Source organism: Varanus komodoensis, unplaced genomic scaffold (assembly GCF_004798865.1).
Source record: "Varanus komodoensis strain SLA01 unplaced genomic scaffold, ASM479886v1 scaffold1, whole genome shotgun sequence".
In the NCBI taxonomy this organism is placed as follows: domain Eukaryota; kingdom Metazoa; phylum Chordata; class Lepidosauria; order Squamata; family Varanidae; genus Varanus; species Varanus komodoensis.
Genome location: NW_025335268.1, coordinates 42,491,428 through 42,519,227, shown reverse-complemented (window position 1 = coordinate 42,519,227; position 27,800 = coordinate 42,491,428). Strand labels below are relative to the sequence as shown.

The 27,800-nt window shown below is 39.3% G+C and overlaps 1 protein-coding gene across 1 annotated transcript in view; it reads left to right on the top strand.

The window, feature by feature from the left end:
* ADGRG6 (adhesion G protein-coupled receptor G6) overlaps positions 1-27,800 on the top strand; it is a 108,211-nt gene that overhangs the window by 57,715 nt on the left and 22,696 nt on the right. Inside the window, exons 6-19 of the mRNA XM_044423491.1 lie at positions 442-527; positions 4,259-4,311; positions 4,409-4,468; positions 7,398-7,540; positions 9,840-9,954; positions 10,259-10,320; positions 10,704-10,911; positions 11,993-12,158; positions 13,563-13,703; positions 17,583-17,711; positions 19,660-19,705; positions 21,866-21,972; positions 26,280-26,407; positions 26,794-27,062. Of these exons, the coding sequence (XP_044279426.1) occupies positions 442-527; positions 4,259-4,311; positions 4,409-4,468; positions 7,398-7,540; positions 9,840-9,954; positions 10,259-10,320; positions 10,704-10,911; positions 11,993-12,158; positions 13,563-13,703; positions 17,583-17,711; positions 19,660-19,705; positions 21,866-21,972; positions 26,280-26,407; positions 26,794-27,062 (1,713 nt within the window). The remainder of the gene's footprint in view (positions 1-441; positions 528-4,258; positions 4,312-4,408; positions 4,469-7,397; positions 7,541-9,839; positions 9,955-10,258; positions 10,321-10,703; positions 10,912-11,992; positions 12,159-13,562; positions 13,704-17,582; positions 17,712-19,659; positions 19,706-21,865; positions 21,973-26,279; positions 26,408-26,793; positions 27,063-27,800) is intronic.

Below are 27,800 nucleotides of genomic sequence, written 5' to 3'. Positions count from 1 at the left end.
ATGTGAATAATGCCATGAAAAGATTTTTCCTTCGGCCTGTATTGTGAAATACCAGGTTCTATTTACTGTTGCAATTTTTAAAACAATGAAATTAAAGCAAGTTGACAATTATAAAAGTAGATGAAGTTGACTTTAAAAGTTAAATGGGCTAAGTAGCCAGTAGGGTGTTTCTTCAGGATTCATTAGCATCATAGCTACATGGAATATTTGACAATATTTGGTGCTAGTCATTTCATTTTATTGTCAATTTACTGGTGCGTGAACCCTGTTGCAGCAATTCTTTCTTACCCAGGCTTCCTCTGCCTGCCATGAGGATGACTGGAGATTTGGTCATGTGATTTATAAACTCCATATTTCACTGTACTTTCAAGCAGAATGTTGCAGGCAGTTGTAGAACATGTGCCATTATTCTGACTTTTATAATGTTTTTGTAATGTACAGGTGGACTGTTCTACAGAATTTCCATTACTGTCTTCAATGAAATTGATGATACAGAATCAAATATTCAGAATAAAATTGCAGAATGGGTAAGATAGAATGTTTTATAAGCAAGTTTGCTATCATTACATTTCGATTAACAAATACATGTTGTTAAAAATGCTAGTTAAACCTTGGAGTCTACTTAAATTTTGTTTAAGCATGTTATATCTGTCTCTGTAATTTTAATTTTGCTGCTTTCGGCATATGGATTATATTCTGCTTTGTTGTGACTTATTAAAAACTGCTCAGATTCTCAAGATATACCTGCGGGCAGATTAGAACCAATTTAATCCCTCTTGAGCCAATGCAATTCTGTGTATGGAGAGTCACACCTCCTGCTGAATCTATGGCAGTCCAGTAGAGATGCATTGCATACAGCTGCATTATCCTTCACACACATATAACGTCTTTGCTTTCCTCCCTTCTACCTTCCCTTCCTTTTTTAACATGTAGCATACAGGTATTTGGTGCCTGTCCTGGAAGCAAGAGCCTAGATCTAAAAGCACCCCTAGAAAATCTCTCCTTCTCATGGAAGATCTATCGCTGGCACTTAATCATTTATGGCAATAATTTATTACTGTCTTTCAAAGATACAAATCCTTCCAGTATGGTTCAAATATATTTTTAATGCATTTTAAACATCCATCCATAACATGTCATTGGGATGTTTTCTGTAGGGCAACTAGTGGTACAAGGCCATGTTGGGGAAAGGAGCAGTCTAGCCAGAACAAGAGTAGGTACCTGATATCTGTGTGCTTCCTTTGATATATCAAAAGTGGAAGCTTCCGGAACTTGAACCTAACTGCAAATACTACAGGGCATCTTCCTAACCACAACAGCAACGTACTCTTTAAATTCAGAGCTGTTCTTCTATTGTTGCATATTTTCGCAGTCAAATATGCAGTTCGTTTGCTGTTTTCCTTTGGATTCCATATCTTTAATTCTTTACCCACTGTTCTTGTTTGCTAAGTAAGCTGTAATTCCTGGGGTGCAAACCAGTCCCACCTTGAAGCTCAGTCCCATTGCTAAGCAAATTTTAATGGCTGAGGTGTACAATGGCTCATTAATGTATTCACTTCCCTTTCACTTTCCACCTCTTGTAGGCTTACAGCATGGAATTGAAATAGATTTAATTGGCATTGTCAGCATTTGATGTACACCAGCTATTCTACACTGTGAAGATGCAAAATGTTTTTACTGTGGTACAGTAAGATTAAATAAACACAACCAAGTTGGCACTTGCTGGTTGCATAAGTATACATTCCCTGTTCTGCAACATGCTTACATAAGCTCTGGTGCAACTCACTTCCTCCAGGAGTCACATACTGTAGCTGAATTGTGTCCACCTGTGTGCAATTCCAGTATCACATGATCTAAGATTAAATGTATCTATTTTTGATAGGGTCCAGTGTTCATTGAGGAATGTATCTTAACAAACAGCAACATAAAGACTAAAAACTAAATAACTATCTAAACAACTATCTATCCTATCTAGGATAAAGTTGTACAGTAGCACAATATCCCAAATAATAACGATTTGGGATTAAGAATTATTTGGAATTAATCCCAAAGAATAACGATCCCCTGGAACACAATTAAATGAATGAAAAGAGTATGGGTCAGTCGTGATTCTGCCTACAGAACACAATCCACCAAAACTCGGTGACTGGAAAAGAGAGCATTAGTCAGAGAAACAACCACGAGGCAAGTGGTCTTGCTGCAAAATGCTGTGTGTGTCACAAAGCCAACAGTACTCATTGGCCTAAGCATACCATCCTCACAGTGAAGTACAGCATTATGTTGTAGGCCTGCTTTACCTTGGTAGGGTTTGGACAACTGGTCAGGACTGCAGGCAAGATGGATAGCTCTAACTACAAAGCAATTCTAGAGGAAAATCTGTTTCACTTTGCAAGTGACCTGGGACTGAGGCAGAAGTTCACCTTCCAGCAAGACAGTAACCCTCAAAACACAACCAAAGTAGCACTGAAATGGTTTAGGAACAAGAACATGGATATATCTGAAAGGCCAAGTCAAAGCTCAGACCTCAAGCTGACTGAGATTCTGTGGCAAGGCTTGAACATTGCTGTTCATCAGCAGTCTCCATCTAGCCTGGGTCCACCCAACTGGAGCATTTTTGCCAGGAAGAAAGGACAAATATTGCCAGATCCAGATGTGCAAAGCTGGTAGAGACCCAAGAACACTCAGATATAACTGGTGCCCAAGGTGCTTCTTCCAAGGATGCACTTGGAAGAGTGAATATTTATTTAACCAATAAGTGCCAGTTTGTTTTTGTTTACTTAAATTTGTGCCACATTAAAAATAATTTGTATCTTCACAGTGTTGCATAAGACTCATATTTTGTAATAGCGCCAATTAAATCCATTTCAATTCCAGGTTGTAACACAAGAAAATGTGGAAAAATGAAGGGGGTGTGTATGAAGGCCTCTTCCAGGTGCTGTGAGTGGTTTTCATGTTACAAAGCAAGCCGTAGTGCCTGGGATATGTACAACTGCTTTTATATTTGCTTGTTTTGCAGTAATACTGTTTTGTGATCAGACATACGGAGTACCTCAACCTTAGGTAGAAAGATAGGATTAAAATGGTTTAAATAAATGAATTTCACTACTTATTATACAAGAGAACATTAATTAATTGAAATATGAGAAATATACTAAATAATTGAAATGCCAATTCCTGTAAATAGCTATATTTGGAAAATCAGTGGGCAGGTTTGCACATTGCAACAACCCTTTAAAAACTGCTTGTGTATGCTGCCCAGTCATTTTTCAGCTAAATGGAAAAGCTGAACAACACAGGACACACTGTTTAGCCGTAAGTTCCAATTATGGCTTGTTGGCGAAAGGGCAAGCCAGAATTCCTGATCTGCACATAATTGCAAACAAGGACAAGATGTTCCTGGGTTGTTTAGCCAATCGCACAGTTGAGTGTTACAGTTATCGCAAACCATTAAAAAAAAAAAACCTCAGGTTGGTGCAAGATATGAACCAGCTATTATGTTCATACTATGTCCTGTTTCTTTTTCCGTGGGCTCTGCGATTGCCTATATCCTCAGCCTGACCAAGGCAGCTGCATATGTAGGATAATAGGGTCCATAGAGGTTGCACAGAGTTGGGAGGGTGTGGGGAAGATATTTATGAGTATGCTGTTTGGATCTGCCTTGATTTGCTGAAGTCTGATATGTTGCCTATATTTACGATTTTATGACTGTTCCGAATTCATTGACAAGCCAAGGAATGGGCTCTGCAATAGATTCTGCTGTTGTCTTACTGGGTCTGCCTGGCAGGGAACTCTGTGCCTTACTTTTCTTAAAGATGATGGTTTCCTCTTACTGCCTGGTTACTCAAGGCAAAACATGCCCTACTTGGCCAGTCATGGTTCTTGTGCCCTTTCAGATTAATCCTCATAGCTCTCAAATTTCTCCTACTTGGGCAGTATGGCAAAAAAGGGAGGAGTTGGCTATTCATGAGTAAATATCACATAGGGCATCTCCTGGATTCTGAGCCATGGCTATAGGACAAAATATATTACAAATTATATGCTGAATATTAGTAAATAAAAAGGGAAGCAGTCAGTTGAGGAGATGATAGAACTTCTCTGATGGGTGTTCATACCTATTACATTTGTACATACATATTAAAAATTGTATTGCACAAAATTAATTTTGTCATGCAGTAGTGTGCAGGTGAAGGCAAAGTAAGAGATTCATTTCTGCTGCATAATATAAGGCTATCAACATCTACATTCCTCTTTTTTCCAGCTAAATATCACCTTTGAGAATTGGAATTATACTGTATATGTGGTCAATATAAGGTAACTGCTTAATACAATTGAAAGACACGCTAGTTACCACCTCTTATGGAAGACTCTTTTTTCTAACTTTTACATTTACATCTTTTTTTATCTGTAGTATTCAGTCCAGTGCTGTGAGCAAGGCAGCAAGGGAAAAAAGAAACACAGGACATCAAAGGTAAAATTGTACTAGGTTCTGCCCAGAAATAATTAGTTTCATTAATATGTGGATCTTTACCGTCCAGCTGATATCCTGCAAGGAAAGCAACCATTCACTGACAAAGCCTCAGGCAGTATGAGGGCCTCTGTGGGTGTGTTATTCACATGCACTTGTGAGCAGCATGGGATTGCATTGTGAAGACCCCGTTATTGTGCCATTTGATGTGTTTCATATGGAGGAGCCACTTAGTCCTACTGTAGGATGGGGAGCAGCTCCTGTACTGCTGAGAGGAACATGAAAAATGAGTCTCTGGGCTCATGAGAAATTAGCGTCTCCAAATGTTAGCTGTACTTAAGTTTACCCAGACCAACACTGAACACAACCAATTAGTACAACCCTATTTCTTTGTGCAGTTCATAAGCGCCTTAGCCAAAGTGCCTTCATCCTCCACTTTCATACTATTGTGTATTTTTCCCCTTTCATCTCTTCTACAGCTATATTCAAAATAGTTCCATGTTTTCATCTCTTTTATAAGAAGGCCTTTATCACTGAATTATCCAAATACAGGGGTTGTGGGGGAAGTGACATGGCATACTTCACTCTCCAGAAGTGCAAAGGAAAATGAAAAATAGATGTGGCCTGCTCATCTTACATCACTTTGTAATTCACATGAAAGAGATCCAAAGCGACAGCGATCACAGTGTAGTACTCCTATGTGCCAATGACAGACGCATGTTTGCCAGGCTGTAAAGTGCATATTTTACCAGCACCTGGAGCAAGGCAAAAAGATATTTGGAAAGCAGAAGTGTAAAAACACAATAGTTAGTAGATTATTAAGTGATTCAAGGAAAACATTTTATTACTATTAATTGGCCCATTTCATTAGTTCTCTGGTTCCCAATTCAATGGTATCCACTGTAGAGCAGAATTGAATGGTTGATTTGAAATGATTGCCATAGCTAGGTTTAAGGGGGTTTTTTTCTCTCTCCACACTTTCGAACAAAGATCATGTGCATATGTTTGGGTTTAACTCATTGATGCCATGCCCTTTTTGACATCACAGTAATGCTACACATTTCTGTTCCTGCTGCTGCTGCTTTTCCCCGAAAGATCCTACAGTTCCTAGGTGTAGCCATATGGCCAAGACTGGGTCACATGGGTAAGAGACACATGTCTTCCTAAGGGCTCCCCTGTTTCCCTGTGTGGCTTTTCCATTTTATTTTGCAAACAGCTTTTGACTTTGGTTTTATTTCCTGGCTCCATAAACATTTGCTTGCTGCAGCTGCCTCACTGAATTATGATACTTTAGGCCCATAGTCTGTGTTTAATCTTACTACAAGGAATGGCTGTTCTTACTACTGATTAACCAGCAACTCACTGAAAAATACCCACTGGTCACATTTAACAAACTATTGAAGGGCAATTTGCTAAAACTGCATAATTTAAAACTGCATACTTTAAGACACTACATGGACAAGCAAAGAAATTTGACTGTGTATGATGAATACCACTAGTAAGTTTTTATTACTTCTATTGCTATCATTGCATTGTTTTATTGCATTTTATGGTTGCTTTAAGCCTCAGTTTCAGTTATTAGGCAATACAGAAATCAAGTAATTCAGTAGTTAATTGAACTGTTGCTACCAATTTTCATAGGTCTATAACTATAGTCCTTACTAGTTAGCTATACTCCACCTGTCCCACAAGCATATCAATTGTGGTTTTTATTTTTTCATCAATCTTATAGTGTTCTTTTGTTGTTGTTGGCACCTCTGTTTTTAACTTTATTTCAAAATAAAATAAAATAGAAAAATATCCTAGAATTTAACAAGTATTACTACCAGTTTCAGTGAAGATATATTTTGTAAATAAAATAAATTTGATTTTTGTTTTTTGAGATGTATGAATAACATTTTCAAAACCATGCAACAGGGTGAGTTCCCATTGCTCTGTCCCAGCTCCGGCCAACCTAGCAGTTTGAAAGCATGCAAATGCAAGTAGATAAATAGGTACCATTTTGGTAGGAAGGTAACAGTGTTCCATGCATTTTGGTATTTAGTCATGCCGGCCACATGACTGCGGAAACTGTCTGCAGACAATGCTGGCTCCCTCAGCTAAGAAATGGGGATGAGCACCGCCTCCTAGAGTTGGACATGACTGGGCTTAATGTCATGGGGAAACCTTTATCTTTTTATATGCCATAATTACTTTACTGTTTTCTTTAATCCTCTTTCTCATTATGGTCAGTATTAATCCTAAACTATGGTTAATTTTAACTCTACTAGTCAAACTAGACTGCTTCATAAACTATGGTGTGAAATTGCCTTATTTTCACTGATTATATTTCAAATTAACCACAGTTGTTCCATATTTGGGCAATATACCAAGCCATACTTAATTTATTTATTGTTGTAAGCCGCCCTGAGGCTTCGGCGAATGGGGCGGGATAAAAATGTTTTAATAAATAAATAAATAAATCATCTAAATGGGAACCTCTTTGAAAGTCTTCTTCACAACCACATAGGTTGGAAGGAATGGGGTGAGTGTACAAGTGAAAGGCTTGCCTGGGTTCATTCTTGTAACACTAAATACTATTGGCTTTATGTTAACATATGAAGCAGCACACCCAGGCACTCTACCCAAGAAAGTTTACAAGACTCTACATTTTTTGGGGAAGTGAAATAAGAATTTCAGTGGGCTGTTTTAGGTGTAATGTTGAAATTGTTTTTGATTCTGAGTTTTGTTTGCCTGTTTTCAAAAATGACAAGATTTGTAAAAAAATAAATAAATAGCAAGTATACTTTATTAGATCGTACCTTGTCGGTAAGTCCATGGATGAAATAATAGCTTTCATTATGTTTTGTGGATAGTGTAAAGCAAATGAAGTAATTTTCCATATTCCTAACTTACATCCTGATTCAGGAATTGAACTATATTTTCTTTTCAGTTATGATGTCCGGGCTCTTTTGGTTTACAATTCTACCAACAATATAATTTTAGAAAAACAGACCATCGAGGATAGACTCATAAGGAGTAATTTTTCTATGAGGAACGGTTTAAGTCTCCGGAAAGTAGATGTTGATCCAGTTGGTGAGTTTAGTATATTACATGGTTAATAAAATTATTAATATGTCACCTTGCTTCTCCTCACACACTGTGAGTGACAATCCTTTTGCTAAAGAAGAACAAGCAAAGCATAGGATTTCATGGCAGCTGAGCCCCGTCTCCAATATAGCTGGCCGAACACATACGGAGGACAAAACATTGAATTACCTTTCGTATTGGCGGAGCAGCAGTGACTAGCAGTGACTAGACAGATTTCTGCCTGATCAAGTTTGGACTCCACAGGAATGGAAAACCAATTTTTATGCTCTGACCCTGAACTAATGGATCCTGAGTTTCCTAATGTCTCTGGGATTTTCTTGCAAATTTGCCTGGTGAACCTGCCAAGGTCCAAATTAACGCCTGAAATCAGGAGCCGATAATGGCCATTAATACTGTAGCTCCTCATTTAAGCTGTGGAGTGCATTCAGCTCCTTGATACTTTATGAAGTTGAAGGAAGGGAAATAGAAAGTCAGATACTAGACACAGGTGGCAGAAATCCTGAATGTGTCTAAACAGGCAGTCAAGCCCATCCTAGGGTATATAATGTAGCTGTAATAGCAGCAAAGAAAGCCATTGCATCTGCACCGTGCTGTCAGTGAAGCTCATTTGAGTGACCAGGAACTTGCTTCATCCAGGTCCTGCAGTCTACCTGTGGCGCCCCAGAGGTCTCCTGCAAATGAAGTTGCAGCATAGTTTGCCAATGATCTCTCTGATAGAATCACAGATGAATGCAGGCAGAACACAGTTTGCTCCTGCTATTAAAGATTCTTTTTCGTTTGTACATGCTGAGCATGCTTGTTGACAATTGCAGTATGTACGAGTTGAAAGACCAAGCCCTAACTCTTGTACACCAGATAATTGCCCTGCCTATCAATAAAATCTTCTGTGACCATGCTGTCAGTACTGAGTTTGGAAACAGTAAATGTGCCACTGAGGTAGTTCCAGCAATTCTGAATGAGCCAATTGAAAATTTCTGGAAAAGTCACATTTAGATCTGCTGGCTTTGGAAATTATAACTCAGTTTTACATTTATCTATTTTAAATTCATAATAACATTGATTTTTGTATTGTGTTGGATTGTTTTATGCACCATCCGCCATGCTTCAACTATGGGGCAGTATAGAAATGAAATTCTTCACTGTTATCAGGTTCAGAGACAGACAGGCAGCCAATACAAGCAGGCCAGAATTGGTGTTTACATGCTCAGAACCTCTAGTCCAAGCTACTAGTTTGTCTGCTGCATTTTACACAAGCCACAGCACTGTGCACAGTCTTGAACAGCAGCCTGAAGGGGAACACCTTGCAAGAATCCAGCAGGATGATTACTAGAGCAGTCTGGATAGAGGCATAGCTGGGCCACCTGCTGAAGCTGGAGAAAGGCACCAATGCTGCTGAGGCCACCTGAGCCCCATGTGGCAAAGATGGCTCCATGAGAACCACCAAGCTACAGAGGGCAGCCTCATCCCAAACAAGCTGACCAAGCTTCATTTTGTTCAACTGTCTCTGCTTTTTGAACAGAGAATTAGGACTATAATTCAGTGGTACAATGGATCTATTCAGCAAGAGAGAGAGGAAGAAGGCACCCACATAGATACTTGGTACAATTCTAGTATATATATGTTTACGATGGTGAAATGAAAGGTGGGAACCCACATGGCAAATTCCAAGTCTTGCCATTATTTACCACCATTATTAATAGCATATTTGTTTGTGTATGTAGACCATATACATACCAGTTTGGTTCGTGAGTCTGAAGAGTAAGAATAGCAGATTACAGTGTTGGAATATATGCAGAAGTGCACATTATACTGAACTCAGGGAAGCAACGGTGAGCTAGGGGCAAAACGAGAATACCCAGTCCCACTTAATCCTCAGCATACACCATGTCCATGTAAGTTGGGGCTTTGCTACTTCAGGAACAACTATGCATAACAGTATTGCACAGTCTACCTAGGGATGTGTGAGCTTGGCTTTGTTGCATCCATGAGTCTGCATTCCTGGTGAGCACACCCAGCATTTGTGCAACACCAGGAATCAAGCCCAATGTGAACATTGCAGTTGGCATCCGTCTTCTGCATTAGATGTCTAGGCTTTAAATAATTTCCATCCTCAGTAGGAAAAGTGCAGAGCCTGTATTCTGTAATACCTGTAATCACCCATATCACAAATTACTGATTCAAGCAGCCCTTTATAGGTAAAAATGGCAATAGGTAAGCCTCAATAATGCATTTTGAAAATCGGGTTTTTTGGTTTTGCTCTAAATTAGGTTTTTTGGTTTTGTAGAAACATGTGAAAGCCAAGAAAATCCTCCAAGTTACTTCTGGAAAGATACCAGACCAACTGTAACTGATTTCACACACTGCCAAGGCAGCACCACCCAGATTGCATCGAGAAGATGGTAAGCACAAAGGGCATAAGAGCCCTACTAGTAAGGGAAGGGTGAAGTATAGTGTGGATATGGTGATCTTGCCAAGGTCATGCTTAAGGCCTAGAATATTACTGATACCATTGCTAGTTGGGGGATGGGGAAACAAGGTTAAGAAGTACAGGATCTGGGTGCTGCCCAGTGGGGTTTTTAAATTGTAGGAGTAAGGAATGCAGAGAAAATTTAGGACTATGCAATCTCATAAGACCCTTTGTACTCTATTCTTCTAAGCAATGTTCTTAAACTCATAAAGCTTGTTTCTTATTCTTCTTCTTAGCTTTCTGAACCTGGATAATTACACATCATATTGGGGTGCTCCTGATCTTAGAAACTGCACAGGCAAGTGTTTTGGTATTTGATCGTGATATTTTTGAAACATTCTTATGGACTTGAGCTTCCGGTTGTTTTTAACAGCTTTGTTGAAGGCATATGGAATGTCTTGCCAAGATCTACTGCCAGCACATATTCAAGTGAACTTAAGCTTATTGATTTCAGCGCCTTGAGCACACTTGATTCTGTAATAAATACTGGATGATGATGCTTTGTTTGCACTGATTTCATCTTAACTACATGCACATGGCTGACAATTCTCAACTTGGATCAGGGTTGATCCCCATTCCATATCACTAGAGCAAGATTTATATTTTAAACTCCCTTGAAAAGTAGTGTTCCTTTCTTGGTCTATAATCCAGGTTTATCTTGTTTTGCGTGTGTTCTTACAGAAAATGCAGCTGATATAGCCAATCAACTTCTGAATCTCATGGGAGAAGGGCAGCAGTTGACTTCAGACAAAGTTAATGATGTCATTCAGAAACTTAAAAAAATTGTGAATGATGAGGAAATCAATGAATCCCTAGGTTCTACCGTCGTCACAATATTTTCCAATATTCTAACTAGTTCTGATAGTGTTTTGGCGGCATCATCTTCTGAGTAAGTATTCATGAAAAAATAATAGGAAATTAAGTTCCTATAAGGACATTTAGCTGCCAGTGTACAACATGTTGTTTCAAGAATACATATCTTCCATATGCTGGAGTTGCCCAGCGAACAGAAAAATAAGTGGTTTTTGTTCCCTTCTGTTGTGGAAATATTTCTCTGAGAGAGAGGGATAAATAAACTAAAACCAAACTTGAAGAATACTACTATACGGAATCATGGCCTTGACAGTAAATCTGCTATTCTGATGTTAAAATAGGATTTGCCCGGGAATGTAACATTTAAGAGAAGTTAAGCTAAAAGATAAGCAAAGATAAACATAGCAAGGCATCATAGTTGTGTTTGCAATGAGATCAGATGATAGATAAATAAAATTGGTCTGATTTAATTGAATAATAACTCATTAGTTAAAATAGTACCCTCTAAATCAAAGTGATAACATGGCCACAAGAACCAAGTGCCACAGAATGCAGTTAAAGAGACAATAGCTTCTGTGATCTCTATGATCGGGTTGCTGGGGCAACAAACATGCAACAGGTTGCAGATGTATCACATGTCAGTCATTATTGTGTAAGTAATTATGTTATTCCAAAACTTTAATGTTATTACAAGGCCGTTAAAATGGTCAAAAACGTGCCCAAATTTTTAAAAAGCAGTAACACAATGTGTATAAACAGGCCTGTATTTTCAAAATGACTGAAGCATCAGGTTTAAGAAAGGGGTGGAGGCACTGAGAAGGGAAGTGACACTTCTGTTTCCCCAAAGGGAGCAAACAAAGCAGCCAGACAGCCACAGTGGATTTAAGCTGGTACATGCAGGTTAGATGGGTCTACCTCAGGTAAAACTGGGCCATTGCATGCAGTTTTTTGGTAGAAAGGTCAGATCCAGTGCAAATGAATAAAGAGCATAGGTTCTATTAGCATTTATGAAGCATTTATGCAGAACAGTGAAGCAACATTCTATTCATTTGGGATGCTTGTTTATAATGCACAGGTAAAATATTTTTTTATTAAGGATATTGGGTTGCTTGTGTGGTAATGGTGATAATGAAATAATACTGTTTGCTTGATTTTAGAGCGATAAAGACTATTGATGCCTTAGCATTGAAGATTCAGTTTACAGGTCCTTCCATGAGTATCTCAACACGAAATTTGGCACTTGGCATTTCATCTTTGAATTCAACTTTGTTCCGTGGCTTCTCCTTCAGTGTTGGTTCCCAGAACAATGCTTCAGACTTGCAGGTATAGGAAGCACAGCTACAAATGCACAGGCTTGCATTAATTCACACAAGCAGAAATTCCACTGATTCCAGTACCTGTTTTAGAATGCGATTATCAAAATAAGGCCTTTGAGCTATACCTTGCTTGCTGCAGTTTTTAACCATTTCTGTACTACTGCTATTAACTTGCAACAGCAAGCAAAATATTATTAAACATGAATTTATTTTTATGTTTAACAGAGAAGTACATTTTTGAGCTCCAGGAATGCAAATGTCATAGAATGTTCACAGAAGGCAGTACATGCAACTAGGGCCTAATTTGACTTTTTAAAGGTTTTGTTTGATTAGTTTTTCATAATAGAATTTGTACTCCACTTTTCCTTTTCCAAAACATGATATCCAATACAGGCAAAAGGAGGGAGCAGCACCAAAACACTGACAAGTAATAAGAAAAGCCTCCTAATGACCCATTAAAATGCTATAATTTCAGTTAATGAATAATGTTGTAATGAATAATCTCTACTATGTCTTATTGTTTCTGTCTCCCTGAAAAAAGTAATCCAAAATGTATTTGGCATTTGATATTTCTGTTTTCATATGTGTGCTATGCCAAGATTTCACATTTTGTTCATTATAAGCTGCTAACAATGAATGAGCATTAAACATTTATAAAAGAAGAAAGTATGCAGCAGTAAAAGCAAGCCAGATATAAACAAGAGCACTTGAGCCACTGAACAATCGACAGTTTGCTGAAACCAAAAAGTTGCTATACTGAGATAAGTTCAACTATTAATGTTCAAATTTCAGTTCTGAACATTCAAGTACATTGTAATGCAGTCCAGGTCTATAAATGATTATAATTCCCTTAAAATTGTTGCCAAATTTCTTATTGACGGGCTGATCAATTCTACAGTGCCTAGAAAAGGCAAAGAACATAGAATTGTTTGGAGTCCTTCCCCCTTTGTGACAGTCTAGTGGGTTGTCAATACTGGCACAGCCTTGACATGAGGAACTCTGGATCCCAAAGCCACTCTTCTCAGGTGCCATGAAAAACTGGGAAACTAAACCAGCTGCTTCCCAAGGTCATAGATGTGACTAATGAAGGAAGCAACAGGGCATTCTGGTGGGCAGGGAGAACAGAGGTCAAGATGCAAGAAATTCTTTGCTCTTTGCGGCTGTGGCCCAGACCCAACCCATGTAGTTTCACTAGGCATGTTCAGGGGGCCCATCTAGAGGAAAAACTTTTCTGGATAGGCTAGAAAAGGTCCTGCTGCCAACCACCAAAGCAGAAATCTTCAAGATTGGAAACCCCTAGGATTGTCCCCTCAGTGTTTATGGATTCAGATTGCTCAGGATGTGCTGTTGTTCATTGTGGAGAAGATGTTTCCTTTTTAGTTCAGTGTCTCTTTTTTCATTTGCATTTCAGGTTGATTTTGATAAAAACCAAGAAAATGCTTTGGCTTCAGTTGCTTTGCCTCCAAGCTTACTAAACAGTTTAAGTCCAGAAGATCTTGATGCTGTATCCAGGGCTCAGTTTACTTTCTTCAATAAAAATGGACTCTTTCAGGTAAGCAGGGTAATGATTTCCTTTGGCTAAGTACAAAAGTGCCCCTAAAAACATGAAAGCATACATACTTTGCAATTTATCTTGTTTGATGTCAGTGAGAGCTTGCTGATGTCAATAGCCTTATACAGATGTCATCTCAATGGTGTGTGAGAAAAATAGGAGGACATGTTAATTGAAATGTCTGAAAACCTCTGTAGAGTGTTTTCAGTATGATCAGGAAATCTGCAAACAAAGTGGAACTGCAGCTGGTGGAAAGTAGGAACTTGTCTTGAATTTTTATTTATTTATTTATTTATTTATTTATTTATCAATTCATATCCTGCCTTTTTCCTACAAAGGGCTCAAGGCAGCTTACATCATTCTCCTCCTCCATCTTACCCCCCACAACAACAACCCTGTGAGGTAGGTTGGGCTGAGAGTCTGTGACTGGCCCAAAGTCACCCAGTTGGCTCCATAGCTGAGCAGGGACTAGAACCCAGATCCCCTGAATCCCAGTCCCATGCTCTTAACCACCACACCACACTGGCTTTCAGTTGAATTGAACCATATAGCCACCCAGAGATTCCTTTAGGAGTAGAGGGGCAACATATAAATGCATAAATAAATGCATACATGCATGCACACGTATGTGTGTGTGTAGTCAGTCAATGTAAGGCAGCCAGAATAGGTCATTTGTTTGGATGATCTGGTCACAGCTATCTCCTAGGTGCCATGTTTTGAACAAGCTGCTGCTTGTGAACAGTCTCCAGGGGCAGACCTATGTGGAGTACATCGGAGTACTTGAGTTAGTGAGATAGCGTATTCTTAAATATATGATTCGGAAGGTGTTCTTATTGTCTCCGTTGTTTTTCTCTAAATAAAAATAAGTTATAAGTTGTAGAAAACTGTAACCACTGACAAAATATCCTTTGAAATTGCACAGAAACCACATTCAAGAAAGAAGTCTTGTTTTTCAATGAGCGGCTTGTTTCCTATAAATCATTTGTAGTGACCTTTGTCTCCAGTGCATCCGCAAAATGCTGCAGCATTGTGCTGGCATATATTATACTTTTTATTGGCACTGTGGATAGATATTAAGCGTAATCTAGCTTGGCAAATCACCATGACCCTCCACTGCCTTCTTAAATACACCCAACAATATCTGTAGAGTCTTTGGTCTCTGCATTTTCAACATTCCATTGTAATGACAACAAAGAAGCTTAGAGTGAACAGGAAAAGCCGGGGCATATAGCTCTTGGGAAAATGTTGTTATGTCATGGTAACACATAATTCATTTAGGGAACAATCCCAGGTTCCCAGGAATGGTAGATGAGGGCCCAATGGATGCTATGAAAACAGGGCATTCTCAGGGCATGGAAGGGGTGGGCTGTGGGTCTTGTTTCTCCAACATGCCAACTAAGGCCAAAACAGTATGCCTGCTCAGGGGCTGACTTACTTCTTTTATCTCCCATTATAACAAAGAGAAGCATTTTTTCCTGGAAGAGCCAGGAGGGAAATAGAAATCTTGACCCTTCCCACACCGTCACAAGCCAGTACAGTAATGTCTAGGAAATAGTGGTTTCTTCTTTTGGGGAATCTCCCACCAGCACCTGTCTGTTCGTCTGTCTGGGACTGGTCTTTTTATTTGTTACACATAGTTCCAGTTTCCATATACTTGTTTGCAATAATGATCACAAGCATTAGTTAATGAGAAACATAAAAGCCTGACTCTACAAGCTCCTACTTGATCCATCTCTTTTCTGTCATGTGGCCCTGAGCTAAAGGAAAAATCATACTGTGGCTTGTTCTATTTAACTGATTTTATTGCTGACATGGAAATGGTAGATTCTCAGATTGCTAATACATAGAATTAAAAGTTTGGGTAATAGCAGAAAGTTAAGTGTACTCCCAGTTTTCATAAAATGAACTGCATTACTTCCTTACTAAGCAGAACCCATGTTTACTGAATCAATACATCATGAAATGAGTCCCGGATGCCTTGATGTCCAGATAAGATTGAAATACTTGCTCAGTCATTGAGGAAGTCTGAATAATTTAAAGATAGTTCTGCCTGGTCTTCTTAGAAGCTTTGATGTGCTTCTAAGGGTAAACTAAGAGCCATCAACATGAGTAAAAAGCTGGACTTACCTTTTTTCTAGTTTTTTTTTTAACTTGTACACTTAAGACTAAATAAGAGAGAAAGAGAAAAGGGGTGACCTGGTCCACTTTCAGCCCACCCACAATTGCTCCAGCCGCCATTGATCTACCAATTACCTCCAAGAGAATGAAGGTTTCTACAGAAGAAAGGTTCCCACCCATGTGCTAAACCATCATTGCATAAGCATTGAGAGTCCTCAGGATTGTGTACTCTTCCCTGGCCTCTTTGAGCACAGCCATAAAGAAGATATCAGAAGCATCCACTTCCAGTTTAATCAAAAATGGTTTAGCCTGACCCAGGCCTAATCTGAATCTTAAAAGCCATTACCTCTCTTGCCCTCTTAATCTGTCACTAAACAGTACTCTCTTGCAAGCCTATGAGATTTTCTGCACAAGGCTATAAATCTGTGGTATCTGATGACACTGCAGAACTGAGATCCAAACTCCTGCAAGTTTTCACTCTCCTGCTTTTTTCCTGTATAAGCAGTAGGTGGTGCTTTGTCACGGTAAAATAATAAAATAAAACAAGGAAAATATATTTGATTTTGCTTTCATGAATAATACCCTATTGTCCTTGCTCTAAACCACCCTTTGCTCCTAAGAATATTTAAAAATAGACATAAAGCTGGAAGTTCACAACATCATCTAATCGATCATGAGCATATAATACATGCCTAACATAGCAAAACTCGGTAGACACAGTAACAAAGTTTCAGGGCCACTCAGATACACCATAGCATCTCAGAAGTCACACAAAACATTCAACTATTACAGATCATAAACAGGAGTTTACATAGCATTTTTTCTGTAAACTCAAAAAAGGAAGCCTGAATAGGGATAGATAGATAGCTAGATGGAGGGATGCCCAGGGAATTTCCTTACACAGAACTTGGAAATCTTATCTCCTTTATCTCTTGGGAACTCATTACATGGTAGAAAATGTAGCAAATGTATTGTGCTACAAGTGTCTTTAATGCCAAAACTAAAGATTATCTCTTTCCTCTGGAGACAGTTCTGTTAATAAGATAAGAAAACCATTACAGCCTCAGTTTGGGAAGTGATCTAATTATTTCAGAAGTGGATATTAATCAGCATTGTTTGAGGGTTAACTCTGATTTGTCTCAGAAAAGAGTGGGTAAGGGAGAAACATTCTGCAAAGTACCATACAGTCTGTTCTGGCACTAAATGTTACAATAATCAGGGAAATAACAAAAACCCTGGGAGGAAAAGCAGCCATTTAGTGTTATAATCAGGATATTATTTCTGAGGGGATCTTTTAGCGTCTTATAGGTATGCAAGGGGATATCATGTGGAGGAGGTCTGTGACCCTTTTTCCCCTGCAGTGTAGGGTAGGATGTGTTCCAGTGTGGCAAAGCTCAAGGAACCAGGCTTCAGGCTGGATGCCAGGAAGTGCTTCCTGGTGTAAGGACCCATAGGATATGGAATGGGCTTCCAAGGGAGGTGGTTGAGGCCCCATCAGTGCGGGTGTTCAAGGAAAGATTGGACAACCACATGTTGGGGGTTACATGAGCAGAGCCAGCTGGAGCTGGAGGTCAGACTGGATGGCCCAGGATACCCCTTCTGACTCGCTTTGCTTTTATATTTCTGTAATGAGCAATGATAAATGTTAATGTGCTCGCAATTGACTTGGTCTCTCATGTGAAGAAATAAATCCATGTACCTTAGCTATTGTTCTGTGGATTCAGAAAGATATTCATGCTATTTTAAATTAATCTTCCAAAGGATGCAGAAACTCACTTCAATTTAACCAGTTATGTGGTGGCCTGCAGTATTGGCAATATTACTATCCGTGATCTCCAGGATCCTGTGAAGATTACAATTAAGCATACACTTAAACATGACAAAATCCAGGTAAGAGCTCTAGATTGTTCTTTGTCTTTAAAAGATCAGTAATGCCACATGAAGTCAAATGCAACTATAATGGAAAGACGTGCAAGGTGCTTCTAAACAAGGCATTTAATCCTGCAGATGCCACACTTTAAAAATGGAATTGCATATGGGAACATTGTCTTTCATGTGTAGTTTTCCTACTTTTGTCTTACCAGAAGTTGAGGAAAAGACTGAAAATGTTCACAATGGTTTTTAATTTTAGCACTCGAAACCATCCATTTGGAAGGATTCTCATTCATTCTTAAGTAAGAAACCGAAAAAAGAAAGTAGAAATGTGGCTATTACAAGTATAAGTGCCTCTTGTGGCACAGCTGAAATTCTGTCTGTAAATACGTGAGAAATTTGATCAGGCTCTTCATATTCCAGTTTATTAGCTCTGTGCTAGTACTTATTCACTGTGGTAAAACAAGTTTCCAGACTTCCAGCTCTAAGAGCACTTGTGCATTTTTAACTGCTAATGAAATCTGTGCAAATAATCTCCCTTTAACCAATTTGTGCAAATCTGCCAGTTTTGCACAAATTATGCTAGAATCACATGGGTTGGGGTGTGTATTTCTGCAAATTAATTTTCCAAAGGATGCAGAAGCTGACACAATTTAACAAGTTATGTGGCAGCATCCAATATAGCCGATATTACTATATGTATTCTCCAGGTTGCTGTGAAAATTACAGTTAATAATACACTGAAATATGACAAAATGGAGTCCTACAAAAATACGGATTGAAGTCTGTGGAAAAGAATCCCAATTTGGCTCACTCAGAAATGGACAGAAAATATGTTGAGTTCAGATGACCAGATGTCCCTGATTCCCTAATGCTCTGTTGAATCTTAAGGATTTACAGCATCTCTCAGATCAGAAGAAGCAGAATGATGGCTACAGGAGCTATAGCTCCAGTAATGTTTTTTTTTTCCCCCTTGCAGCTTGTGACTAGAAACTAGGGCCGAAACTAGGTTTTACAAACAGAAACACTGGCAATCCAGTGTAGGGACTAGCATTTGCAGGAAATAGGTAGAAGAATTTCTTGAGGAAGGCCTTTGCAGAGGAGAATCAGCAGGCACAGGAAGAGGATGAACTCCTTGTTTCATTATTTGTTATCCCCTAGAAGTGCTCTCTGTCTCTGCATTCATATAATCTGCACATTAAGGGGCTTGAACCAAAAGTTTGTTAAAATGACTAATTATGCCCTTACCAGGTAACCAAGAACAGTTCAGAACAATGTAGTGTGGGGTTTGTTTGTTTTTTTTAACCAACACGAGATTTTCCTCTGAACTGCTGCAGGGGAAAAGGGGGTTAAATTCCCCACACATGCTACGATACACCTTCCTTAATTTCACAAAGAGTCAATACTGTGAATCAACTATATCTACTGCTCAGTGTTGCAGCATTGACATCTGAGCTGTACACAAATAGCTTGTCCTTTCCTGATCTTCTACTGCATAACCTGTAGGTGGTGCTATATAGCAGAATAATAAAATAACTCAAGTGGGAAAATGTGTTTTGTCTCACTTTCACAAATAATACTTCATTTTCGATGCTCTAAAACCAGGAGACAAAGAGAACTGAAAGCAGAGTGTTATCATGTCATCTAAATAATAAGTGAGGAAAGGTGAATGCACAATTAATTCTTACACTCTACTTACCAGTTCCCACCAGCAGATACAAGTTGCATGTTCAAAAAGCTGTTGGTTAAACACAAAGACACAATTTCATATGCAGATTGCCCCATTCTCATTTTCAGCCTGCAGCACTGGAATAAGAAACTGAAAGACAGTGGAAAGGAGCTTTCAATCTCAGAATGTTTTAATAAATTTCACAAGACTACATGTTTTAATTTGAGGATATCAGTATGGCTATACAATGTTTATAAACAATATTTTTATTTTTATCTTGCTTGTATCAATATTTAGAAGGCTTCCAGTCCTACCTGTGTCTTTTGGGATATGAACAAGAACAGTAAGTTTGAACTTGTTCCCTTTGTTTCTAATATAGAAAAAATACTGCAATTATTATTTATAACTTGAAATCTGTTTTTAATTTAATAAAATTAGGAATGTGCCAGAAATACTATTTTTCCAAACACAGGATAATGTTATGTAAAGGTAATGTGTCAAAGAGGTTTGGGCTTTCAGTGGTTTCGAGCCTCCACAGCAGGAAGAGATCCATTAATGTGGCCCATTTCTAGGAATTTATGAATCTTAATAGTTTCCTGAAGTCTGTTGAGATTTTTCTGTGCTGCTAATTTGTCTGACAGTCCTTGTCAACCCTCAGAATGGGAATTAGTTTGGGCTGTAAATGTGATAACTGCTAAGCATCCTCTCCAATCTTGTAGAATCCATCCAGCCCTTGCTTTTCTGAGGAGGTAGGAGCAGCTGGTTGGGACGGTGGCTGGAAGCAGCTGTAGAAGAGGTACTATAGCTCATTTTTGAGTCAACACCAGAGTAAGGCAGGAGACTAAATCATAGTGGAGGAACAGAAAGCCCCCATGCAGCCCTGGGTGGGGTAGATGACATCAGGGGCAGGGCCCATTACATCATTAGGCAGTGCAGCAGGTGATTGATCCGCCTGCAGCATCAACCAAGATGTTTAATCTGTATGGAATCTTGCCCAGTGGGGAAGGTGCAGTACATGCAAATCTTAGAGGTTTGGGCCCAAATACAGACAGATTTGGCTGGCACTTAGAAAAACAGCTGTTTCCAGCACCAGCAAGGACCTCTGCTGTGCTATGCACAGGGAAATCCACATTGTGCTCTCCAATCTCCTTCTTGGGGGAAGCCATGAAGATTCTGTGGGCAACTCATGCTCCAGAGCATGAGAATAGGCATGCTGGATCAGACCAAAGGCTTATTTGGGGCAGTATTCTGATGCTTCCAGGGTGACTTCACCATTAGGCAGAATAAGTGGATGGTCCAGGCAGCAGGTGCTGGGGAGAGAGACACTGGCAGGAGCCCCTCCTAACACTGCTCTTCCAGAACCCCCAAGTCTAGCCTGCTGCTTGATGTACCAGGAAGTACAGTGCAGGAGAAGGTGGCAAGAGTGTTTGTATCCATTTCGCCAGTCATTATTGCGTTCCATGGAGAGCCTAGAGCAGGGATTGACAAGCCATCCAACCTAGCTGCTTCTTCCCATAACCCCACACCCTCTGCTGTGGAAGGAAATGCTCTTGTTCTCACTCTCTGATCAGTGGATATCAGAGAGATATCAGAGCTTTGCCCTGCTTAGCACTGAAAAAGGATGAAAAAATGGTTACCCTGGCCTAGGGCTCTGACAGAGAGACAGTCAATGCTGGCTGGAAATTCCCAAAAGCTCATAGGAATTCATCACATTCTATCGGTTTGTAGAAACAGACCATTCTAATAGGCGCACCATTCTGTAGAAAGGAACAGACACTGCCAACCTCAACATGAGTCTGCTTCCTAGGTAAGATCAGCTTTAGAGGCTCTATTTCTTATCCCACCTTTATATGACATTAGATAGACACACTTGATTCAGAGACTTTTCAGTGGTGGCACCACAGTTCAACTGAGTCTTCTTTGATTCTTTAGTTAGTTGCTGAAAATCTTTTTATTTCACTATGCCTTTGGGGGTAAATTGTAGGGCAGTATCCAACTGGGCCATTGTGCGAGTGGCCCATTCCAGCAGTTCTATTGCACAAGTCGGACTCAACACTTGAGTGGCAGTTATTTTATTTCTTATAGGAAGGTTTTCCCCCAAATAAGTGGGAAATCTAATTTCTGGTTTGCAGCAGGTCAGCTGAGCGTCATTTGAAAGTTCTGCTGATCTGCCCAGTGCTTCTGCTTGTTTCCAGTTGCTAACAAAACTGCTAAATCTCCATTGCAAAAGCAGCAGGGCTCACTGGTAGAACAGAATCAGCACAGCCAGAACATAATTAGCAGGGTAATGCAGCATCTTATCCACAGCCTCCCAACTGCTTGCCTCTGCTTTTGAACTGACTAATTTTAGTTTTCAAAGGCTGTTTTATTGCTCTGTTATTGATTTGTATTGTGTTTCTGCTTTATGATTTCTTTATCTGATTTTTATAATTCCTGTAAGTCACTTTAGATATTACTTTACAAAAACCTAATAACTACCACATGTATCCCCTGCATTTTCTAGATGGCCAAGGTGGATGGAATGAGACAGGTTGCGTAGCACTGAACAAGTCAAACGAAAATGAAACGGTCTGCTTATGCAATCATCTTACACACTTTGGGGTACTGATGGTATGTGCTGTCTTAGTTCTTCATGAGGTTCAGAAAATGATAATATGCTTGTTGGATTTGCTGCACTCTTTGAACTAATTTCATGGTTTTCTTAGAAAGAACTGAACTGCTTCTTAGAAAATGCTGGATCCTCTGTACACTTTTCATGAAACATTTCATTTTCTCCTGAGAAATTCTCTCCCAAGCACTTAGAATCTTTTGCCTAGAATTTTACCAGCTGTATATCACTCATTGATCTAGACAGTAAATAATGATGTATTTTCCTATATGAATAGGAATAATATGGACAATTCATCTACAGTGGTGATGAGAACCTCATATGCAACGCATTCCACTTTCACCGATCTTGCTCTGGGCATGGTACACACAGTCCTAATCTAGCACTGGGGACTGTGCACCTATACCTACTTGGACCTGGAATGTACACGCTCAGCATCCTCTTTGTGTCTATATCCTGATCCAGCATGGGACCTGTAGTGAGAATTCTATATAGGCTGTATTTTTCAACTGCTGACCTGGTTTCTAATGACTGATGAACTGTTATTTCTAATCCTCCCTCCCTCTTTCACTTACTACCCCACTAAGGCACCTTTATCTACCATAAAGGAAACAAGCATATTAGATATCAGTATTTTTTAAAGTTATTATTTTTGCAAACTGAACAGAATTTCTGAGGATCCCTATACACTCTTCTCAAAAATCAATTCAGTCTGAGTTTCTGTTCGTATTAATATTCTATTGTTTGCAAGCGTAGGAAGAAAATTAGAAAAATAGAACTATGTATTAAGCCAGAAGAAAGAGCTATATACGCTGAGACAAAGTGTAAGAATGTTTTTTTTTTTTCTTCCATGCATGTGATTAATGGTACATTAGAGCCAGAGGATTTAATGTTTGGTTTATACAGGCCTTCTAATATATTAGCTCTTTTCACATCTTGCTTGAATTTAAATATGAAAAATATCACAAGAGCTTCTGTTCTCTTTCAGACTTGTTCTGTTCCACTTTCACATATTTGTGGGAGAAGGGGGCATTCTTTAAGATAAATTCAATGTGTCCTTTCTCCTGCTGTGAGTGCTTTTGTGTGAGATTCGGAAGTGAAGAGAAACCCTGGCAGTCTTCCAGACTGAGAATTATAATATTTTCTGGTGTTCTAAATTACCAGTTCTTTTCTGTGGAGTTCTCATTTATAATTACATATAATAGTTTCAGTCCAGCAAAGAATATTTGTGTGCAGAAAATGTATGCACTTTCTCACTCTGCCTTTGCATCTGATGGAAGTGAAAATGAACGTGGTATAGCAATGTACACCATGAAACGGATCGATTCACCTGTTTCAGTATTGGGTATTTCAGTGCAAACATGTTTTCTCTCTTCTGCAGCAGACAATTAGAACTAGCACTGCTGAATATCTGCTCAGCTGGAAAGACCTTGCACATATATGTTTACATGGTATTAATTACTAGGATTGAGGCCACTGCCTTAATTAGTTTCTAGATTAGAAAAAGAAATATGTAAGTAGTGACACAGATGCATCTGCTTGTTGTTAGTGCAGGAGTTATGGCATGCTAGAGTTCACCTGCACTTCCTCAAATGTAGCCCTGCTCATTTACCTGGCAGGAAAACCCACTGAACTCAATGGGACTTACTACTAATTAAACATATGCATAACTGTGTAGTCAAATTTTTATAATACTGAGGTCTCTCAACTTTCTGGATTTAGATGAAGCAAGAAATGTCTCAGGCTTTTTAGAGCTGCTATATGGTACTTGCAGTGGCAGAAAAGAGAACCCCTTTAAGTGTGTTTCATCCTTTAAACATTTACAAATCATCTTCCTTCATGAAAAGCCCTGTTGTGAGGCTGGCATTCTTTCCCAATGAAAGTAGTCACTCCAGATGATACGACAAATGTCTTTATTCTAAACAGTATTACATGTACAGTCAAAACAGGATGGAAAGTTTTTCTTTCGTTCTAAGTTCAGCCCACACTTGATTTATGAACCCTTCATGGCCGCCCCTTCATGGGTGGAATGCTGTGACCCCTCTCTGCGTCATTCAGTCGGGATTCCAGCTGTCCCAGTCTGCGCCTGCACCTGCGAGAACGAGCATCCTCAAATCTCCCTTGTCCCTTGTCTACTTGGTTCTCACATTCCATATCAGAAGATTGAGAGTCTGTTCTCATGTTTACTCCCAGATTGTCCTGTTTTTGCACCTCTGTTTGGGCTTCTCTCTGCACCTCCTTATATGACCCATTCTTACTCTCAGCATCTGTGAGAGTGGGGAGTAAAGTTTGCTCTGCTGACACCAGAAATAACTCTTCATCAACACTCTGGTTCTCATGGGAAGTTTCCTCCTTTTGTACATGTGTAAGGGACTCATCTGAGCGCGTGCACACGACAAGCTCCACAATGTATTAATGAACAATTAAATCAAATTCTTTCATCAATTGCTTACTATTAGGCTGTTTGTAGGTCAAGTATTACATTCTGTCAAGCAGTCTATCTGTTAGTGGTCTTTTGCTTGCTTTCAAAAACTAAGCCAGGCTAGAAGAGCACTCCAGTTTTGACTTTTCACAATACTGAAGCACACAGACTTAAATAAAATCTTAAAAGATCATGTAATGCTTCATGAATTGGCAAAAGATTGACCTAATTTGCCTGTAACAACAACCCATAGTATGGTTTGAGTATGGGTTTTCACTGAATCATGAGAATTGAACGTTTGTTCTTGAATCACAGGTTATTGTGTGAACCTGGGCTACAGTTTAACTTTGGGTTGTTAACCACAAACTACCTAGAGTCCACAACTCAACAACAAATGATTGCTTCCCTTCTTGGGTTATTTGTAGCCAAAGTTAAGCTATAGTACAGGATTGTCAGGATCTGGGCTGCTCTGATGACCAGAACCAGAGCAACCACCACCATATTTGCAGGACTGATCCCAGGCCTTGCTGGAGTTTTCAGTCAACTGACAAGCACCTGCTGGGAGTCCTGGGGGAAGAGCTGTGAAACAGTAACATGGGACCTCCTGTTGTAGTGTCTGCTCCTGGTTCCTGCTGTTTCTTCTGTCTTGCCTGTGCCAGCATCCTGCTTGACTTTGCCTGCTCCTGGTTCCAGTAGGGTATCCTGCATCTTGTCACGTCTCCCACCTTGCCATGTTGCCTCAGCAACAGAGGTTCACCTGTGTGCTGTTTCTGCTTATGCCTGCACCTTGCCTGACTTTTCCTGCTCCTGGTTTCCTTTCTTTATCAGTGTGATTTGAGACACTGTTCTTATTTCCTGTACAACTTAAGGACCAAACTAGACATACATATATATGTAGATCCTGACAGTGATTTAGAAAAAACATAAAATATTTTGGGCAAGATGGTTGAAAAGGATTTTCCTGCATATTTATACATTTCACATTGTCTTTTTTTAGCCATATTCATCTTTCTCACAGAGTTTTAGGTCTAATACATATTTTGACCATCTCAGGGCAAATAGCATGGGTTAGCAAAACTGATAAGAGAAATGAGTTGTGTTCAACTGTGTCCATTCCTCAGCAGAACAGGCATTATCAGAATGTATTCTCATCCATTCCATTCCTTTCCCCCCACATCTTCCAAACTTATCCACAATGTTTGGGGATTCTCAGTAGATGTAAGGGATGAAGGGGAAGTACTGTTCCATAAGTGGAATTCTGCTTCTATGAATTTAACCTGGTGTACTTAAGGGTCTTGAAATAGTTTTTGACTATTCACACATCAATCCCCATATTTTAGGCTGCTACCCATGCACACACATATATCTTCATTGATATTATTTCCATCTGTTTTGCAGAATACTCAGACTGAAGTTCACAGGTAACTCTGCATGTATTCCCCAAAGCAGGGATAATCTGCATGAAAGAAGGTGTCATGTGTGAGAGATTATACTTCTAAAAATTATGATCCTCCGTATATTATTCACAAGAGAGTAAATTCAGATTTTTAGATGCACGTTCTGAGGAAATGGGAAACTGCAAGAGGAAGGATTTCCCACAAAATGGTTCTTTAGAACTTCATGATACAGAAATGAACAATAGAGCTGGTGTGTTGGTACTGTTTCCAGATGTTACATTACTTATTCTCTGAATTTTTCTCAGGCGCTATAGGAAGGAAACTAGAGGTGTGACAGCTATTTACTAAATATATCAAGGGCAAAGTTTCAAGCCAACATTCTCTGGAGTTTTCACCTGTGTTGCTGTCACAAGGAAAAAAGAACAGTTGGACATTTCAAAATGTTGTTCCAACATTTATCTTTATTTTTTATTTTTTGCTTTGTATACAGGACCTGCCAGGAACCTCTTCGCAAATAGATCCTGAAAACACCAAAGTCCTCACTTTCATAACATACATTGGTTGTGGAATATCTGCCATATTTTCAGCTGCTACTCTTCTGACATACATTGCTTTTGAGTAAGTATTTTCTCATAAAAAATCAGCTATTAACTAAATTATTAACTTAGTGGTAGAACATGTGGATTGCATGCAGGAGATTCCCCATTCAGACCCCAGAACAAATGTCTAAAAGTACTGTGGCAAAATAGCTTTCAACCCTTTTGGAATTTGAGAACACTGTATTAAAGTTTTGTTCCCCCACACAGATATACTCATAAGCAAGAGTGCATGTACACACACGCGTCTACTGATAGACAAGTCTTTTTTATGGGCATAAGTACATCTGTCCATGTGCTTGTTCATGTCTTCAGCAGTTTTTAAGTCCCAAGAGCATCAAGAGTTGAACTTTATAGAATGGAACACATGTTACTTATAGAGACATTTGCTGTCCATTTTTTCCCTAGAAAATTGCGAAGAGATTATCCCTCCAAAATCCTGATGAATTTAAGCACGGCCTTACTTTGTCTAAACTTGGTCTTCCTCCTTGATGGCTGGATTGCATCGTTTGACATAGAAGGCCTCTGCATTGCTATTGCTGCCTTACTGCATTATTTCCTTCTGGCAACTTTTACTTGGATGGGCTTGGAAGCTGTTCATATGTATATAGCCCTAGTGAAGGTATTCAATACCTACATTCGCCGATACATACTAAAATTTTGCATAATTGGCTGGGGTAAGTAATATTTTTATAGCCAATGTTTTCATTTAGTACTCTGATTTGGTTGCATTTCACTATTACCAAGCAGATGGATAATTCTTCTTTTCACCTACCCTGACCTGTTCTCCCTTCTTTCAGCTGCACTTTTATTCAGAAAATGTTTATTAGGAAATGAAGAACAAGGTTTCTCCACTATTTTCTGATTATTTCAGCAGAATATTTTTTTGATAATTTGGGGTGAAAGTTGTTCAGTTAATAATGGTTAGAATTACAGTATAAATTATTGTATTTATAGAAATACAATCCTATGGCCACTAGGCACTGTCGAGATGGCCATAGGATAATTTGGTGCTGCAGTTCTGTCCTTGGAGAAATGCTCCAAGGGAAAAGCTGGGGCTCTGAATTCAGAGCACACCTGCTCTGCAATCACAGCTGCTGTGGTCCTCTCCACACTGGCTGCAACTTTGAGGTCAGGAGACCAACCTCAGAGCTGGAAGCACAGTAGCTATTCCATAAGACACGGTGTGCCAGAGGGAGGCACCACTTTGTGAGGAATCCTGGTGGTGCCCCCGGTGGTGCCCCTCATGCAAAGTGCCGAGATGCCTTAGATTGGCCATCTAAGTGGGAGGAGTGCTGAGGCCATTTTTGCCTCAGCACTTCTTCCACTCTCCACTGGATGTCCATAATCCTTGGAATTTGGAAGGTTATGACAACCACATTGGATGGCGTAATATATATTTTTAAAAGATATAT